This window comes from Musa acuminata, chromosome BXJ3-8 (genome assembly GCF_036884655.1).
Source record: "Musa acuminata AAA Group cultivar baxijiao chromosome BXJ3-8, Cavendish_Baxijiao_AAA, whole genome shotgun sequence".
NCBI lineage: Eukaryota > Viridiplantae > Streptophyta > Magnoliopsida > Zingiberales > Musaceae > Musa > Musa acuminata.
In genome coordinates, this window is record NC_088356.1 from 2,577,091 (window position 1) to 2,595,331 (window position 18,241).

The window sequence follows — 18,241 nt, forward strand, 5'->3', positions numbered from 1 at the left end:
TTCAAGTCCGCTAACACAATTAAATTTGTTGCACGAAAGAATCATATCTCTTCTTGTTATATAACATGTTTAAAAAATATTGATGTTTATGCATGCTCAATTAACATTTCGTAAAATAGTATAGATAGTATTTTTGAAATGCAAACACTTGGTTTAAAATATGAATATATCATTTATCATGATCTATATTTTTGAAATACAAGCAAAATATGAATATATCATTTATCATATTCATAAGACATAGGTATTACAAATCTTATGAAAATAAGATATAAATATTATTTATGATCCTATTAATACGTTAATTATAATTTAATGTATATAAAACTTGATTACTACACTTTAATCACAGACTCAGTGAAAATGCAAAAGGAATCAATCATTATAATTGATCTTGCATGTTCTTTACAACCTGTGTCATCTGATCTATGGTATTTTCTCTTAAACCATGAGCAGCATGATCCCAAACAATCGATTCAACCCGAGGTGGAAGAGAGAAATACATATATCTCACAGTGTTACACACATCCAGTTTGTTGGCTTGAACCATTGTAAACATTCAAAAGATTATACAGGAAGCCAAGAGAATAATGATCATCTCAAGAACATTTGGCTAACACCCTCAAGCTCCTTGGGTCATTTGGTGCAATGGAGTAAGTTTGCCACAAGAGATGCAGATGCCGCACTCATGAATAGGTACGATAAACAATAGCTGAAACCTGCATTGGATAAGAGAGTGGAAGTTCACTACCAAATAATCTCATCTGTGGTTCCTCAAGGTTTATCTCAAATGGGCCATCATCAGTGCCAAGCAGAAGCCGAGATCAGGTTCCTGTTCTTCCAACCCAGCAGCATCGCGCCATCTTTCTCCACCAAGGTATATTTATCAGAGTAGTATCCCAATAGAGTCTTTATCACGGAGTTCACATAGGAGCTGAGCGGGTAAGGCTTGAAACCGGCCATGCTAAGCCTGGACCTCCACTTGCCAAGTAGCTCGTGTCTCTCCACCCTCTCCTTCCCTTCACAGGCAATGATGTTAACTATGTCCTTTGCCAGACAGTGCTGCTCCACGTTTATCCTCTCCTTGCTGTCCCTCGGCAGCGTCGCATCTATTGATTCGAGCATGGCAGAGTAATATTCTAGAGTCTCCATGAATCTTGTCAAGAATGATGTTGTGTTGGTGTTGGACTCTTGCTCCACCAGCGTCGTCACTCTCGGAGACAATCCCTTCACCATCCGGAGCAATCCATCACGAGGGTTGTTCACATCGACACCTTCATCCGGTGTGTGGTGAAGCTGAAGAGTGAAGTTCACGGCAAGTGCTTCCCCGGGTCTAATCTCCAACATTTCTCTTGTGACCTCGGGGCCATACACAGGGAGGCCTTTAAACTCGAGGGGAATATTGAACTTCTTGGACATGTCTGACAACATCTTCCCGACTAGCTGCAAGCCATCTCCTCGGGCATACTCCGATGTTGGGTCATCGATCCCTGTGATTCGCACATGTGGTGGACCCCCAGGTCTTACAGCTAATGCCTGTATAAGAGTGATCCATTGGGTACCTTGAGCAATTTGAAAGTCTATGATGTGGATTCTGTTCTCAGTTTTCAGTGCATCAGCAATTGCTCCATTCGCTGCCATATATCCAAACTTTAAGTAGGGGCAGATGTCATACAAGATCCGCATGTAAGAGAGAAGCTCCTTGCTCTCTGGCTCACGGCACCTCAAGGCATGATAGATGCTGGTGCCAGAAGACTCGTGCCTTGCCACTAGCCCTTCTAGCATATAAGCACCAAGACGCTGGATAGGCTCACCACTGATAGAAACAACACCTCGGGCTTCCTCGACCAATAATTCAAATTTATCTATCTTATTCTCAGATAAAGCTTCTGCACACTCGATTAGAAGCTGTTTCACATCACCACCTGCAAACTTTATTCTTTTAAGACGTTTCTCCTGACGGATTTCATGGCTCATATCTAGATATGTAACAGAGAGAGACTGAGGCTGTGCAGGATCAGAAGACTTGAATTGGACCTCACGGGTCCTCGTTCTTGACCCCTGCTTTCTGAGCTGAGGTGGTTTATCTTTATTCAAATCAGGATCGATTGGTTCACAAGTATCAGGTGCCATGAGAACAGTCTCAATCTCTTGTAGAGCATACCTTATCCTCTGGCTGGAAACTGCATGTACTGATTCTGATGGTACCTGAGTGTCCGATAGAAGACGAACTTGGGACTGCATCAATGCACCGTCATTGTCTAACGGAGAGCTGTACCGTTCAGTCTGTCCTTTACCATCACTAATTGCAGAAAAATTGTCACACTCAAACTGGCTGGAAAAAGGGGAGCTCAGCGAATTGCCAATAGCTAATTTGATTGAATCAAAAGTCCATTCAGCACAAGCCAGATTTCTTGGAGAAGGGAATTCATAGGATATGTCTGTGCCACTCAATCCATAAAACTGATGGAGGTCCATGCTAGAAGGATGAGCATCAATCGGTGAGATATCTGCATATAGGAGCAAGAACAGACCTCATCAGCAAATATCACCAAAAAGCGTGTTTGTCAATGGAAAATGAAAGAGGCTACAACCACTTCAGAAAGAAAACGGAACTGAGGGATGCATATAAATAAATTAAAAAGAGAAAAATAAAGGTAATAGTGATTAATTTAACAATTTAAATCTGATTAATTACATATGTGCTTTAATTTTAAAAGCCATCATGTACAACTTAGGAAGCTACATTAGTGTAAGCTTATCTGAAGAAGCCATCATTCGCAACTTAGGAAGCTACACTAGTGTAAACTTATCTTTTAGATTAATGGTAGAATAAAATCAGAGAATTTGAAGGCCTCCTAGATGAAGAAGGAAAATATCCTGGGGTCCTACAATGCCCATTTCTCAATCTTAAGCCAACTAATTCATAGCTGTCTATGATAGCAGTAAACAAGACATCCTTTTGCTAGCCACATGTATAAATTCTCTTTATAATATCTCTTAGTTTAGTTACTGAAGAGCTTTAACCAGAATTACTCGAAGAAAGAATAAAAAAAAAAGAACACAGGTGATCTTTTGTTGACTGAATGAAGTAGAAAAAATGAATAAGATTTCCTTAGCATGAGGAAGAGACAGAAATTTAGATATAGGTGGCAATACTTTATCTAGTTTTCTAGCATTGGTATTTATGATTACTTGATTTAACTAAAAGTAGTTGGTATTGTAGTATCAAACATTAATATTGAGATTTTACTTGTTGATTACACACATGATAAATCCTTATGCTAGCACATCCTCCTACATTCGTTTTGCAGAATTTAAGGACACCTAAATTGACAAATATAAGGCCTAGGAGACATGGTATAAGCCAATAATATATTTGTAGGTAACAACAAAAGAACTATCATGATTTGCCTATTCTGCATAATAGCAGTTCATGGACTGACCTCAACTGCATCTGCAAACTTATTTTTAGAATAGATTGCAAAGAGCATGCACACAAATGTTCATGCGTGCAAATGCACATCCACATGCAAAAGAAGAAAAAGAGGACATAGAAAGAAAAGAAATATGAATTAGACTTTTATTTAATGAATGTGAGGCAACATTAAGAAATTTTACTGCATAAACATGCAAAAGGAAAAAAAATAGACAAATACAATTAATTGTTTTATTTGTAAAACCTTTGATATTTGAACCAACGATTTAAAAAGGCGCTCGGGCAAGCTAAGGCGAGGCCCAAGCGCCTCGCACATAAGTCGGGCGACACGCTTCAACGAGGCGTCACTTGAGCGCTCGCCTGAACCCAAGCGTCGGGCGCCTCGGGTGAGTGCCTAATTGTGAACAATTGAACCAGATGGTCAACTCTGGTTCGATCGAGCAGTATCAAATTGGTTTGAAAGAACCAACGATAAACCGTCCCCCTCGCCCCCCCCAAGACCCCTAAACCCTACTTCGCCGCCCCAACTCACCTCTGGTCCCGCCAAAGGCAGTCGTCATCGATGCCTACGCTCCATCCATCGTCACCGCTACCCGTCCACAAATTCATTTGCCACTACTGTCGTCGTCCGAAGGTTCCTCCATCACTGCTACACTCTCCTTCCCCAAGTTCTATCGTTGGTGACACCTTTCTTATGTTCCACCATCGGTAACTCCTTTTCTCACCCTATTTACCACTACCGTTATGGCTACATCTCACCCTATTTAGCACTTTTAATCTATATTTATTTAGAACTTTTATTAGGGTTTCAAGGTTAATGACAAGTGTACAAAACAATTTAGAAGATTCATCAAAAAATTCAAGAAAAAATCTTGATTAAAAATACAATTATCTTAAAAATCCTAGAGATCCTAATGCGGTTACTTGCATCTTTTGTGATAAGACTACTACGAGGTGGCATTTTTTTGTTCAAAGTAGCATCAAGTAGGAACTTCAAGAATACATTAGCATGCAAGAAGTGCCCACATGATGTAAAAGAACATATCTTATGAGATTTTACCTGAGGACGATGTTCAACATAGATGACGAAGAAGATCGTTCAAAAAGTGTCAATGCCAGAGTATATGATAGAAAAGAAAAAGAAATCATGATTGTTAAGAAAGGTAAAAAAGGAACCAATAGACTTATATATGTATTAAGTGATGCTTGTGATAAGTCAAATATGAGCAAAATTAAGATAGTCAAATATAAGTGATGCTTGTGATAAGAAAATTAAAAAAAAAATGATTGAGCACATTGCTCACTTCTTCTATCAAGCTGGAATTCCCTTTAATACTTGTCGTTTGGACAAGTTTAAAAAAATGATTGAAACTATTGGAAGATATGATAGAGGATTAAAATATCCAAGTTATTCTGAGTTGTAAGTTCCATTATTGAAGAAAGAGTCGGATTACAAAAATGGCTTATTGAAGGGTCATAAAAAATCATCGGTAAAGCATGATTATTATATTATGTCAGATGATTAAATCGACAAGAGACATATGAATATAATTAATTGTATAATCAGTTGTTTTTTAGGAATCATGTTTGTAAATTTAATAGATGCATCTTCTTTTATGAAATCTAGAGAAAAAATATATGAGTTTCTTGACAAGTTTATGGAAGAAATTGATGAATAAAATGAGTTGTCAAAATTCTTAGTTTGAATTATAGTACTACGGGTTGTAAGCGAAACTGGAGTATCTTTAAGCAAGGAAGGCAATACCGAATGATACCGCCCGGTACATACTGGTCTGATGGCATACCGGTACGCGGACCGCCCGCTACCGGTGGAATGAAAAAAATAATAATATATATATATAAGGCGACGTTCGGCGACATCGCCGAGGCGACACGATGTCGCCTTTTTCGGATTATATATATATATATATATATATATATATATATATATATATATATATATATACCGAGCGGTATACCGAACGGTATACCGCTCGGTACACAGTTTCGTATCGTACCGAGCGATTGTCGAAACTCCAGTACGGTATGAAATTGCAGACCTTGTCTTTAAGCATATAAAGATCACAAAATATTTTTAATTTAATTAATCTATTTTTTTTTAGATGGATGTATTAATATATTTTGTATTCATATAACATGACATATTCACACAAAGAGAAGAAATCAGTTAGAGCATCAACGGTTACATGATCTAGTTTATATAAAGTATAATCAAGCCTTGAAGGGCCCATTATGATTTGCAAAATAATATTGATCAAATCTTATTACAAGACGTTGATAATTCAAATGAGTGGCTGGTGAGGGAAGTGAGTGTAAATTTGCAAGATGCCGAAGATGAGCTTGTATTCGAAGATGATAGCGTGACAAGAGATGTGATAAGAACCTCAGGTGTTAGAGAATTACAAACATATACAAGATAGATGATGAAAGCAAAAATGAATGCAAAAGCCTCAAATTCATCTCCTATCATTATTGAAGAGGAGGAAATATACTTTGATTAAGATAGACAAGAGAAAGAAAAACATGATGATAAGTTTGAAAATGGCAATGTTGATTATGTTGATGATTGAATTTGATGTAAAGTTTTATTATTTTGGATCTTTTAATATTTTTTTATTAGAAAATAAATAATATGACTTAGTATTTACATATTTTCAATTTATGTCATTTTTTTATTTATATAATTATATTTATCAATTATATTATATATGTTCTATAATTAAATATTTAAGAGCATCTCGTTTCACTTGGACAGACGTCTAGACAAGCACCTAGTACCTCGGACGTTTTGGGACCTTGGCAAATAACGCTTTTAAAAACACTGATTTGAACACGGAACATACAACTTATAATAGCAAATTTAGTTGTTATCATTCTCATCCCCAAAAGACATAATTTAGGTTGTAACTACACATAAGAATCAATAAATTATTGGCTGTAAACACCAGAAAGGTCACTTTATATGATTGTGTTACAGCAGATGTGGTCTTTTGCATATAGCAAATATAAAATTAACTTTTTTGTGTTTTCTTCCAGCTTTCCTCAAAATCTTATTGATCTACCCTTATCCACTTAGGAATTACCATTTAAGTTATTGCTCTCCCCTTATCCACCAAGGAATTACCAGTTAAGGCTGTATCTATTTCTTCTAAGGATGTACCACTAAGGAATTACCAGTTAATGCTCTCCCCTTGGAGGAGAATTTCCCACTCCTTGAAAGAGAATAGAATCTTTGACGTCACACATTAAAGGTATTCAAGTATGACCAACTAATGAAATGTTTTTTATGTTAGCTCTCATTTAGAAAAGCCTGAAGGTAATATATGGTAGTGATTTATTACATCAGCAAAATGAAATTACACCAATAATACTATATATAATACCAACATAGTAAGGTGATAAAGAAATTTAATTAATTCTGGATAAGATAAGAGACAGATGTTTCTCTAGATAGGAATATTTGGTTGGTGCAAAAAGCAATATCTTTGTGAAAAACCAAATCATTGTCCAAACTATTGGCTGTTCCATTAGAAATGTCAGATAAGCTTACAGAAAGAGCATGTGGAAAAGCAGGGAAGGAAGATAAAGAAGAATAATACTGATGTACAAGAATTTTTTTTTTTTTTCCTTTTTCACTTCTTGGGTTAAGTAAAGTACAAGATTGGTGATAATGGGATAAATAAAGCATCATGTTAGCAACGGGAATGAACGACTTGCAACAATGATGATGGGGAACTCTCAAAAGGCTAACTTGTTAGCCGATCACACAATATGTGATCGATAATTGACAACCCTAATGGCAATGCAATGGAAGATGTCATTTTGTCTGGGTTGACCATTGATGGTGGTTTACCATTGTCCTCCCCCTCCTCCTCCTCTTCTTTTGGCATTCACTCGTTAGTTACCTTCTCAAATTACATCTGCTGTTCTGTGCTCTGCTTGTTCCGGCGTTGGAGGATCTTGTTAAGTATATTCCTGATGTGCATCTAGCTTAGGGACAGCTATCGACTCCACTCTGATTTGATTCTAACGTGGTGCTTGTTCTGTGTAAGGCCACAAGGGTCAAATTGGATCCTAAGTCCTATGTTAGCCGGACGACCAACACAAACTTCACTAAAAGACTTCCATGCCGAAGTTAGGAAAACTTCTATTGTCACTGCAGATTTTGATGAGACACACACATGTTAGCAGCAATCATTAATCTAATATAAGGCCTATCGTCCAGCTCCTAGCATCTTCTAGCCAACTGAAAACAACCAACCCACACAAAAGGGGAAAGCTTGAAGGAACAAACACATGAGCTTAATAACTCAATCACTACATCTTAGCTTTTTGTTCCCGTTTTAATGGCCAGAAACTCATTATTAGTCAGGAAAAAAACCTCTAATTCGACGACATCATCTAAGAAATGGAGGCGAAAAAGACGCAGGTCCCAGGACGTTCTACCATCCTTCAAGTATAACCCCTATAAGTTATAACCCCCAGGATCAAAGCAACCACGCCTCAAGCTAAAGATGAGTGACACCGAACTTACTCCAAAAGGCAAAAGCAAAGACCAAAAAGAAAACTTTTCCCCTTTACCTTCCATCCGAATCAACTTCCTCAAAAACCATAGTTTACGCAGGAAACAAGCTCCAATCGCCGTAAAATACAGAAAAAACATCCAATCAAACGACAATAACTCGACAGAAACCGCCATAACCATCAATTGCTCACAATCCACAGGAAAACCATAAAAAATAACCATTTAAATGGCCAATTTCACCTTCTAATTCTCCCCGTATCGCTTCCCACTCCCTTCACCGCTCTCCACCTACCTCTCTTCACACTCTCTTTACAACGGAGGAAAAATATCTCTTTTGGGGTGCGCGATAGTTTCTCAAAAGCTGCGGCTTTATAGGAGAGCTAGCGACCGTCCGACTTAACGGCGTTGCTGACGGCAGTCAACGTCCCGCGTCCTTGACCATCCTACCATCATCACCCCGGCCGACCTCCCCTTCCACCAATTGGAGCCGTCCGATCGAGATCTCGCGGTCCGCAGGACCGCGAGGCCCACGTGCGGAATCGATGAGCGCGACTCGGCCCGCGTGCTCATTAGCGCCTCGTCACGTAATCCCTGCTGCCCCCACGTGACACGCGTGACGCGTGGGGACCTCGTCTTCGACACGCGGGGTCTCGAGTCTGACGTCATTTGTCGCGCCGGCATCGTGAGTGTCACAGTCCGATGGGGAACCAACGGGCGGTGATCGTTATTCGCCGCTTTTGACTGGCTTGACCCCTCTCAGCCGTCCGTTCGACGGATCCTAGTAGTGAGATAAGCACTGACGTGGACGCGTATTGCGATGCGGGTCCCACGAGGAAAGAAATTTAAACGTTTTTAAAATTTCAACCATTATTTTCTTCCACTCCTTCATGGAACCCGCCGCTATACCTTCTCGTGATTGTTCGGCGGATTGGTCTCACGAGGGTACGTGTACATGAGACCAAAAGACATGTGGGTACGACGGGTACTGTGCAAGCATTTTCTAGAAGCACGTTAGTGGTGCACATCTTCGCACGGAAGATGTGACAGTTCGATATGATGTGCAGTAGACCCGAGCTGCAATCTTTTCGCGTTTAATTATTGGTATCTGACATGCTGCGGTTAGGCCACCGAGTTGGATTGGATTAATCTGAGTAATTAAGAAGGAAGGTCCATGAGTCACGGTGCATGATAGAACCGAAAGAGAATTAAAGTGCATTGGTGATGGAATCTTGCTAATATTTTACGTGGCTTTTGGTCCTTGTAATAAATACTACAGGTTTGATGTTTGGGCAAATTCCACTACCAAATTTGAGGGTTAGCTAGCGCTGGATTACCTACCTAGGATTAGGGTCACCATATATTTGTATGTTAGATATTCTAATATATAAATATATATATATATATATATAATTATTATTATAAATAAGAAAGGAAGGGGACAAAAAAATAAAGGGCCAATAAAAACATGACATAAAAGTGGGGTAACCAAAAAGTGGCCAAGCTATCTTGAAAACCTGGCAACATCAACGCCATGAAGAATTCAACAGTTAGTCCCCACTATCATTTGCAGTGATAAATTATCGATTACTGTCAATTCTTAAAAGAGCTTAGCTTACGTGAACAATATTAATATCATACCATAATAAATTATATACTATGATCATAGCATCATCATATACATCATTTTCCGTAGAGCGCCGCGATATACTGTAGATGACACTTATTGCCACCGTAGGTTCACACGAATTCGGATTCCTTGGCTTGCACAGCATGCACCTTGCTGCTCTCAGAAGTCTGCTTTGGGATCTTTATCTCCAGTAAGATGTCATCAGTGATGTAGGCTTCCATCTTCTTCCAATTTGCATCCTGTGGCAGCTCCAGGCGGCGGACGAATCCATGCTCCCACCAGCGGCCGATCTTCCAGTCTCTTGCATCGGTCTCTCGCCCTCTCCACAGCCCGCTGATGTCCATCACCTTCTCCTTGGGGCCACATACTTCTATCTCGCACTTTCTTGCAGCTGCCGAAAGCATGGTGTTAAAGTTCTGCCTAACTTGATCATTTCCATTTCAAAGTAGAATTCTTGCAAGGAAAAGAATCCATCATGAACTGATTTCTCTAGAGTGCTGCAGTCTGCAGTTTATGTGGTTTAAACCAAGGTAAGTATATATATGATCACGATACGCATCAGTACTGCCATTGGAATACAAGAATCTCAGCCTGCAAAGCAGAAGCAACGGCTGCCGCCTCCGGTTGGTGCGTGGCATGGATTTGTTTGGACGCGAATTCTCATCACGAACATGAGTGAGATAATTTGGATGAGTGACGAGCTTGTACCTGGCAAATCAGCTTTCAGGACGTACTCGGAGTCCGTTTCGAACCAATCAACGGAGGTTTTGGAGGTGCTCCGGAGGCCCGAGAGCAGCGGTTCCGACTCGAGCTCCCACAGAGGGAAGGCATCGCCGGGGTCGAAGAACTTGCCGAACAGTAACGGGCTGAAGAGCGAACCTTCGCCGAACACCTTTCGGGCAGCGTCCCCGCCGTGAGCAATGAAAGAATCGAAGGCGTCTTCGGTGAGGGGGACGCGCCATTTGTGCGGGTTCGGGTCGCCGGACCGGACATCGATCGCCCTTCGGGGCGGCATCGGCGAAGAAGAAGCAGCAGCGTCGAGGGCGACGGTCAAAATGGAATTCTGCTTTATAAAAGCTTTGGTGAGCTGCCTTTTGGAAAAGAAGGGATCGGATTCCTCTTGAATTACTTGAGGGAATCTCTCTTTCTTTGTCCTTCTCTGTAGCTTTCCATCACAGTGGATATGTGCCATGCTTATCCATCTCCGATCTGAAACGAATCAACCATCGGCAAAGAGGAAGCAGTAGAAACGAAATTTGCACAGTTCGGGATGGAGAACAACATACCATAAAAATCAATTACCTGATTAATTCTTTTTGTTTCAATTCAAACTCTGTTGGTCCCAACACTTGATACGATCGAATCATCGGATAATGTGAGGTCTCCAGATATTACGATCGATGATGTCACTGTCGTCATATCCGATCCATATCTTTGCTCTGTTGTTGCGGTGCCGATTAGAATTTTCTTTCTGTAAAGCAACTCCGTTCTCCGATACCGATCGAAGTGGAAATAAAATTACCCAACCAAGTCCTCTCTCCTCATCTTTCCAAAGAAAAAGTAAACGGTTGTCAACGGAGTTGACTTTTTCTGCATGTTGTGTTAACATAGATGAGCATATACCTTTGGTTGGTAAATGGAAACCTATATGTACGTACACACACACTCACACAAGATAAAAAGTAGGTTTACATATAAATAATACAGCAAGCAGCAGTGAGTCGATAAATTATTACAGTGCCAAAGTATCTTTGCATCCATAAGCAAAACTATAAGGTCATCCATCACTGGCTACTCTTTATCTCGGTTCTAATTCTGAAATGGAAACTTCGTTTGGTGACATTGTTACAGACTGAGTTGTTTGGTTTTTTGTACCGAGAATCGATTTGTTCGAGTTTGGGTCCATGCTGCTCTTCCCCACGCAGAATGCAGGCCGTGATGGAGCTGGGAGAGACACACTGTCACTGTTCAGCATCACATTGACTGTGGACATCTTGGGTCTGTCAACTGGATTCTCCTGAACACACAGCAGTCCGACCTTGATGCATTTCAACACGTCACTACTCGGGAACTGGATGCCCAGAACTGGGTCTAATATCTCAAAGCCTCTTCCTGCGGTCCACCTCTCCCATGCCTGTTTCAGAGAGACCAAGATGATCGATGTCAGTATGGGATTGTATCAGTACCCACATATGTATCGGGCTTACGAATGCACTTCCATACTCACATAGCTTAGAAGGTCTTCCGAGTTGGCAGAGTCGTAGGAACCGGTGTTCTTCCTCCCTGTCAAAATCTCCAGAACCAGAACACCGAAGCTGAATACATCTGACTTGGCTGAGAAGTGGCCGTGCATGGCATACTCCGGTGCCATATACCCACTGCAACGAAATCAAAAAGTACCTTAGGAAGACTAATAAGCAAACCTATTTGTATGAGAGAAGATCGTACTGAGTCCTACTCACAATGTTCCCACGATTCGACTTGTGGTGCCCTGCGTCTGGTCTCCGCCGAAAAGCTTCGCTAAACCGAAATCTGTGATCTTAGGGCTCATGTCTGAATCCAGCAGAACGTTGCTGGCTTTTAGATCCCGATGTATGATTTTGTGCTGGGATTCTTCGTGTAGGTATAGCAGGCCTCGCGCGATTCCATCGATGATCTTGTATCGGGTTCCCCAGTGTAACCGCTCGCGTTTCTCAGCATCTAATGGATGAACACAGATGATTGAATTTACCAATTCAAAAAGGAACGTATGAATACGGCATGCAACCATGCACAAAGCAAGAGTACGTTTGATCCAACAATTATTAAGGTTATAGGGATGTGTGTAGGAAGAAGAAGAAGAAGAAGAAGAAGAATCACCAAACATAAGTTTGTCGAGGCTTCCATTAGGAACGTATTCATATACCAGCATCTTCTCTTCTTCAAAGCAAACGCCCAAAAATCTTACGAGATTCCGGTGCTGGAGCTTAGCAACCAAAACAAGCTCATTTTTCAGCTCCCCAAGCCCTTGTTCAGAAGCTAAAAGCTTCTTGACTGCGATTTCTCGTCCATCAGGCAGCAGTCCCTGCACAAGAAAATGAGATCATGATCACAAGAAAAAGTATAGTGCATGTGACATTGCAATGTAATAGACTTGTATAATACCTTGTAAACTGCACCAAAGCCACCTTCTCCAAGTTTATTCTCATCCGAGAAGTTGCATGTTGCTATTCGTAGTGTAGATAGATCAAATAGTAAGGACTCCACACTCGTGATCTTCTCCGGGTCAGTCTCATCTATACAAAGAGCACACGCATTCAATCTATACAAAGTTATTGCTGTTTCGTTTGTGTTCACTTAAATTAACAGACATAGGTAAATCATGTTTGCTACAGTAACATCATTCATTGTTTCTCTTCCTTCCTTGGTCATGCTAAATTGTATCCGCCTGACCAAAATGGTAGAAAAGAAACTGGAATTTTGGAATAGCAATAACATGTGGCAAAAAATTGCTTTCAGTCTCAGCTTACAGGAAGGTTTTTTAGCTGACTTCCTCCTCCAGTAGCAAATGCAAACGATGGAGATCAGTAGCACTGCAGTCGCCACAGGTATCGCAATTGCAAGAATAGTCCCTGTTGAATTCTTCTTCTTTTTTCCTGCATCGAGATGTGTAATTCCATGAGTCTCTGTTGGCAAATATATATTTTTTTGGCTTATGTATTTCGAGAATAAGCAAATCTTGTCAACTCATATGCTGCAACAATAAGTGAAAATAAAATAAAAATAACAAAGGATAAAAAAGTCTAGCTAAATTTGTTAGAATAGACTGATATTTCCTCACTTATTCTCCAAATTATCAATGAAAACATAGTACATGGAATGTATCCCTAATCTGAGGAACACACTTATTTGCCCAGTAGAATTTGTAATTTCCTTCATTTATGGTATTACTTATCCCAGTAGAAGTAAAAAAATTAATGTTCTTGACCTATTAATTATATGATATTATATATATCTTCACATCTAATCATTCATACGAGCATCAGATGGGAAGATGAGAGAGTGGAGAAGGCAAACTCGTTCTTGCTATTTCCTTTGTCGTGCATCGCCTTTTCTCGGGCCAATGAGCGCAGTGGTGATGTTGTCACAAACATTAATAATGTCACACCAAACGCAGTGGCGACTTTGTGAGGAGGACAGCAGAGCAGAGTCATCTGTCCTGTTTCGACTCTTACTGCTACGTGGATGATTCATTTCGGTGCAGCTGTACGCAGAATGCCTCACCGAGTCGTGCAGGCTGATGCTTGTGGTGTGAGTTTTCTAGGACTCGATGCAATTTTCTACTGTTCTTCGGTCTTATGTTGCTTCTGTGAAAAACGACAGGATGTGGACTTCCTGTCCTGTCTTCCACAAGTATGATCCTGTGAATCCCACTGGTCTGATAAATGTAAGATTGTACTAGGAATAGGAGACATCAGATCGGGTGTTATCCCACATAAAAACCACAAAAACTCTAAGCAATAGATTATATTTATTTTTTGCCATAGATTTTTATATTTATTCCTTTAATTTGAGCTATAGCTTATTAGTTTTTTATGATGATATTAACAACAACATTTGGAGGAATATATTTAAGTAGACATAGCAGGAATATACATACAACAATATATATGATGCATATTGCTAGGAATTAATGGCTGACCTGATCCTCCACTGCCACCAGAGGCTGGCGGAGCAGTAAGTATCAGCGTCGGGGTGCTTTGGTAGAAGGAGTACACCTCGTACCTCATGTTGCACCTCACGCCCACCGCCCTCGCGCCCTGCTTCCCCTCGAACAGGTTCGGTATCACGTCGAACAGCTTCTGCAAGCACTGCCTGCACCGACTCCTTGACAGGTCTGGGGTGCACTGCACCAGCCCGTAGACGATCGGAAACTCTGACGTGAAGTTGCTCATCGTCCCGGTAGCGAACTTCTTCGAGGAGCCGTTGCTCGCCGCCGCCTGGTCCGCTATCCCGCTCATCAACTCACTCACCAGCTTGTCGAACCGACTCACTTCGGCTATGTCCTTCTCATTCACCAAGTACGCCATGGGGGAGTTGTCGGTGGAGGAGAAGAAGGACTGGTTGTTGGAGTAGCGGACGAGGCAGTCGTCATACCAGACGGTGGCGCCCCTCTTGTTGGGGCAGAGCTGGAGGAGGACTTGACCGGCGGTAGCGAGGCAGGAGCTGCAGTCGGCGGTGGTGACGTCGCCGCGGCAGAGAATGATGCCGGAGACCTGGTCAGGGGATCGTCCGGCCGTGCCGTTGTAGAAGCCGGAGAGGGAGCCGTTTGAGGCGAGGGAGAGGAGGAGGTCGAGGTTGGATTTGTAGGTGCTGTTGGCGGTGTAGTTGCCAGTATCGTCGCAAACTTGGTACAACGGCTGGGCCATCGCAGGAGAACAAGAGAAGCAGAGGACGACAAGAAGGCAGAGGAGGGAGATGGATCCGGAAGTGGCCATGGTGGAAGGGAAGACGATGAACTTGCAGATGGCACCTGCGACTGCTGGTATAAGGAAGACAAAAGTCATTTTGGTTGACTAGTCAACGAAGCGAGTGTCTGGGCAAGCGTAGCTCAGCCACTTTCAAGAAGAGCTACAATAAAAATCTCGTCAATATAAATAAAATGTTCCTTCCACGTATGACATGAACCCATGACCTTCACCCGTCTCATTCTCGCCGAGTAATAATAATAATAATAATAATAATAATAATAATAATAATAATGTCTAATAAAGATATTATGTCTCATTCCTAGTAGATATGATGTTAATGGAAGAAAATAATTATTTTCAACAAAAATCTATGTACTAAGGTGGCATCGAAAGTCTATGCTTAAATTGACATTAATTGATTAAAGCAAAGATGACTTCTTATATTTATGGATTAAAATTAAATCAGACTAATCCAGTCATCATCGATATCTATCATATCAAACTAAATATACTAATTTTGTTAAAAAATCTGATATGATTGAAAAAGAAGACTTGAAAACTCGCTCGATAGATGAATGAGTGCTCGGATACTTCCTCGATGACCAACCAACATGAAGATCAAGGTTAAATAGGGTTCATGATATGATCGTTCCAACTTTCTTGTCAACCTTATAATGTCTTGTTCTCAGAAAGTATATAAAAGAAATATATACATCAAGTAAGTAATCTATGAGGCTCTAAATTCTATGAACAATATTCCTCACAACTCATGGAATAGCATTTTTCTTTTGCAAAATTTGTATGAGTAGCAGCGAATCAGATTCAACAAGCAGCAGCTTAAGCTCAACTAATGCCACCTCTTGAATCCCATTTAGCACGGTCATTGCTTCACAACACAGCATCTCCACATGCTACAAATGCTTTCCATCACTACAGACAGTATTAGCATTATGATCAGGATGGAGGTTGATAGTGCATCGATTGGTGGAGGACGGAAGAAGAAGGCAAAAGAAAATATTGGTTTGGTTGACTGGTCAACCTTAAATCTTCTGACGACCTTTGTTGTGGCTGTGTCGTGAGTGACAAGGAGATGAGGCCTCACGTAAAGAACGAGATGATGGATGGAAAGATTAATTACCAATCATTAACTCCAAAATTAGTTTTATCTAGAACGTCTTTGACAAGGTCATAGTGAGCTGAAGTGCTTGGTGAAATAGTATGAGTTATATTCTAAAACATACTATGGAGGTTGTGACGACTGCATGATTGGTTAATGTATTGTTGTGTGGTCTCATCAAGCATTTTTGTATATCATTTAATGTAACAAATTTTTTTATTTTTAGAATAAATTTATTAAAAAATCTCAAGTTTTCTTTTTTTTCTCATAGAATGCTCATTTTTTGCTCATTTTTACTTTATTCATCTCTCATGTTTTAAAAAACGATATTATCCTTGATCCACGTTTGACTCATCGATCATTACTTTTACCCCTTATTAATCATCTTTGGCACTTATTATTGTCCAGTCGCCTCACCCATCATGGCCTCGCCCTTGATCCACTTTGCTTTTCACGCCTTTGCCACCTAACTCAATCTCATTTCTAAATAGGAAGGAATTTTGACATTTCCCTTCCTCTAAAGGAGTTCCTCCTTTGGCAACATCAACATCGACAATGCCCACTCGAACGAGAGGAGGAAGGAGTTCCTCCTCGACCCCTCATGATTCAGTCGATCTAGGAATAGAGGAAGGAAGGAATTTCACCCCTTCCATTCCTCTAGAGGAGTTCCTTCGATGATGTATTCCCTTCCTTTAAAGGCTCCAAGCCTTCCTTTTAGAACGTGTTGCTATGAGTGCAAGTGGAGGAGGGCGAGCAAGAGTACACTATTCGTTTGAGGGGTCAAGTCGAGTGGCAAGGGCCAGAGGAAGGGAGTCGAATCAAGTAACAAGGACGTAAAGGGTCATGTAGATCTTAAGAAGATAAATGCTCCATTACTATTTCTATAGCTTTTTCACGAGAAAAAAAAAGGCCCATGGTCACATGATCTTAAGTGAAGGATTATAGTAAAAATGACTTTTTATATTCACTTGATTCATGAAGCTACATATATTATATATTTATATAGGTTGAGGAGGATTTGATTGTTCTCCACTTATGAATCAAGGCTATTGCCTTTGAATCATGAGATGATTAATATGATGGAGATACAAATAATAAATATATCAAGATCTTAACCGTTTAATGTCTGATTTGTGATGGATTCTCTATCATGCTTTCATAAGATTGAACTTCCATCATGAATGTCATTTTTGGAATGATGTGAGTGAAACACCTTGTAAGTTAGTAGCTTCATGAGAGAGTCTATTAATTAGTCAGAAGTATAGACATGAGATATATATAGCTGATGTGAAAGTCAATGTACTTCATACGAGAATAAAATATCATATTGGAGTATAGGTAGGTAGTATCGATATTATCACAATAGATTGTTGAAGTAGAATAAAAGGTCATGCTAATTTTGTGCAAAAAATTAGTGATCTAATTGAATTTTGTAGTAGTGGTAGTAATGAGATGATACTTGGCTTTCATGGTAGAATGTGTAATTATTTTTTGTTTCTTAGAGCTCGATAGGATTTATATTGAGAAATATAATATACATCGAGGTGAATGTTCTGTCATTGGTGTTACCTACCCAATCAACATTAGCAAAGGCATGAAAATGAGAGGATGATTATTTCCGAAGAAGAAGATTATGATTAAAGGTTCCTTGAAGGTATCATAGGATACTCTTCATTATAATCCAATGAGTTACAGGGGATTGATGCATAAACTGTGATAATTTATTGATTCCAAATGAGATGTCTAGACGAGTGAGTGATAAGTACTATAGGGAGCCAAGTATTTAAAATCCGTAGCAAGACTACTATCATATAGTTTGAGTGACTCAATGAAAGAAAGTAGGGTGACAACTTCTTTAGTATTTTGCATATTTATCTTCAATATGAGATCTTAACTATATTTTTTTTAAGAGAAGAAAAGACTAGTAGATGTAAATAAAACCTATATACCCAGAAAATAACTTAAAATCGATCCACCAATTGTTTAAAAAAGTAATTAATCTCAATAGAGTTATTGACTATGATGATGATGTCATCTATATAGTCTAATAAATATATGGTAC

The 18,241-nt window shown here is 40.0% G+C and overlaps 3 protein-coding genes across 4 annotated transcripts; all 3 read right to left on the minus strand.

The window, feature by feature from the left end:
- Nucleotides 1-475: 475 nt before the first annotated feature.
- Nucleotides 476-8,346, minus strand: LOC135646039 (chitin-inducible gibberellin-responsive protein 1-like). 2 transcript variants are annotated; one of them, XM_065165123.1, is made up of 2 exons: nucleotides 8,226-8,346; nucleotides 476-2,510 (listed from the first exon to the last, which is right to left on the minus strand). In XM_065165123.1, the coding sequence occupies exon 2, from the start codon at nucleotides 2,476-2,478 to the stop codon at nucleotides 802-804; it is 1,677 nt and encodes a 558-aa protein (XP_065021195.1). In that variant the 5' UTR covers nucleotides 2,479-2,510; nucleotides 8,226-8,346; the 3' UTR covers nucleotides 476-801. The 2 variants fall into 2 exon arrangements, with proteins under 2 accessions (XP_065021195.1, XP_065021194.1); XM_065165122.1 differs by lacking the exon at nucleotides 8,226-8,346 and adding an exon at nucleotides 8,042-8,215.
- Nucleotides 8,347-9,597: 1,251 nt separating this feature from the next.
- Nucleotides 9,598-10,868, minus strand: LOC135581500 (22.3 kDa class VI heat shock protein-like). Its single transcript, XM_065165259.1, has 2 exons — nucleotides 10,321-10,868; nucleotides 9,598-10,003 (listed from the first exon to the last, which is right to left on the minus strand). The coding sequence occupies exons 1-2, from the start codon at nucleotides 10,802-10,804 to the stop codon at nucleotides 9,723-9,725; spliced, it is 765 nt and encodes a 254-aa protein (XP_065021331.1). The 5' UTR covers nucleotides 10,805-10,868; the 3' UTR covers nucleotides 9,598-9,722.
- A 410-nt stretch (nucleotides 10,869-11,278) lies between these two features.
- Nucleotides 11,279-15,163, minus strand: LOC103993931 (cysteine-rich receptor-like protein kinase 44). Its single transcript, XM_009414171.3, has 7 exons — nucleotides 14,294-15,163; nucleotides 13,122-13,247; nucleotides 12,757-12,887; nucleotides 12,472-12,676; nucleotides 12,075-12,312; nucleotides 11,840-11,990; nucleotides 11,279-11,746 (listed from the first exon to the last, which is right to left on the minus strand). Exons 1-7 carry the CDS (start codon nucleotides 15,156-15,158, stop codon nucleotides 11,411-11,413), a joined length of 2,052 nt encoding a protein of 683 aa, XP_009412446.2. The 5' UTR covers nucleotides 15,159-15,163; the 3' UTR covers nucleotides 11,279-11,410.
- Nucleotides 15,164-18,241: the final 3,078 nt, after the last annotated feature.

Excerpts from the sequence above, each read along its gene's own strand:
- LOC135646039 (XM_065165122.1), bottom strand. The coding sequence starts at position 8,207 with ATGGTTATTTTTTATGGTTTTCCTGTGGATTGTGAGCAATTGATGGTT. Across the intron at positions 2,511-8,041 it reads GAAGTTGATTCGGATGGAAG|ATATCTCACCGATTGATGCT; the intron begins GTAAAGGGGAAA and ends TCCTATATGCAG.
- LOC135581500 (XM_065165259.1), bottom strand. The coding sequence starts at position 10,804 with ATGGCACATATCCACTGTGATGGAAAGCTACAGAGAAGGACAAAGAAA. Across the intron at positions 10,004-10,320 it reads CCTGAAAGCTGATTTGCCAG|CTGCAAGAAAGTGCGAGATA; the intron begins GTACAAGCTCGT and ends TGCTTTCGGCAG.
- LOC103993931 (XM_009414171.3), bottom strand. The coding sequence starts at position 15,158 with ATGACTTTTGTCTTCCTTATACCAGCAGTCGCAGGTGCCATCTGCAAG. Across the intron at positions 13,248-14,293 it reads TGGTGGCAGTGGAGGATCAG|GAAAAAAGAAGAAGAATTCA; the intron begins GTCAGCCATTAA and ends ATCTCGATGCAG. Across the intron at positions 12,313-12,471 it reads CCTCGACAAACTTATGTTTG|ATGCTGAGAAACGCGAGCGG; the intron begins GTGATTCTTCTT and ends TTCATCCATTAG.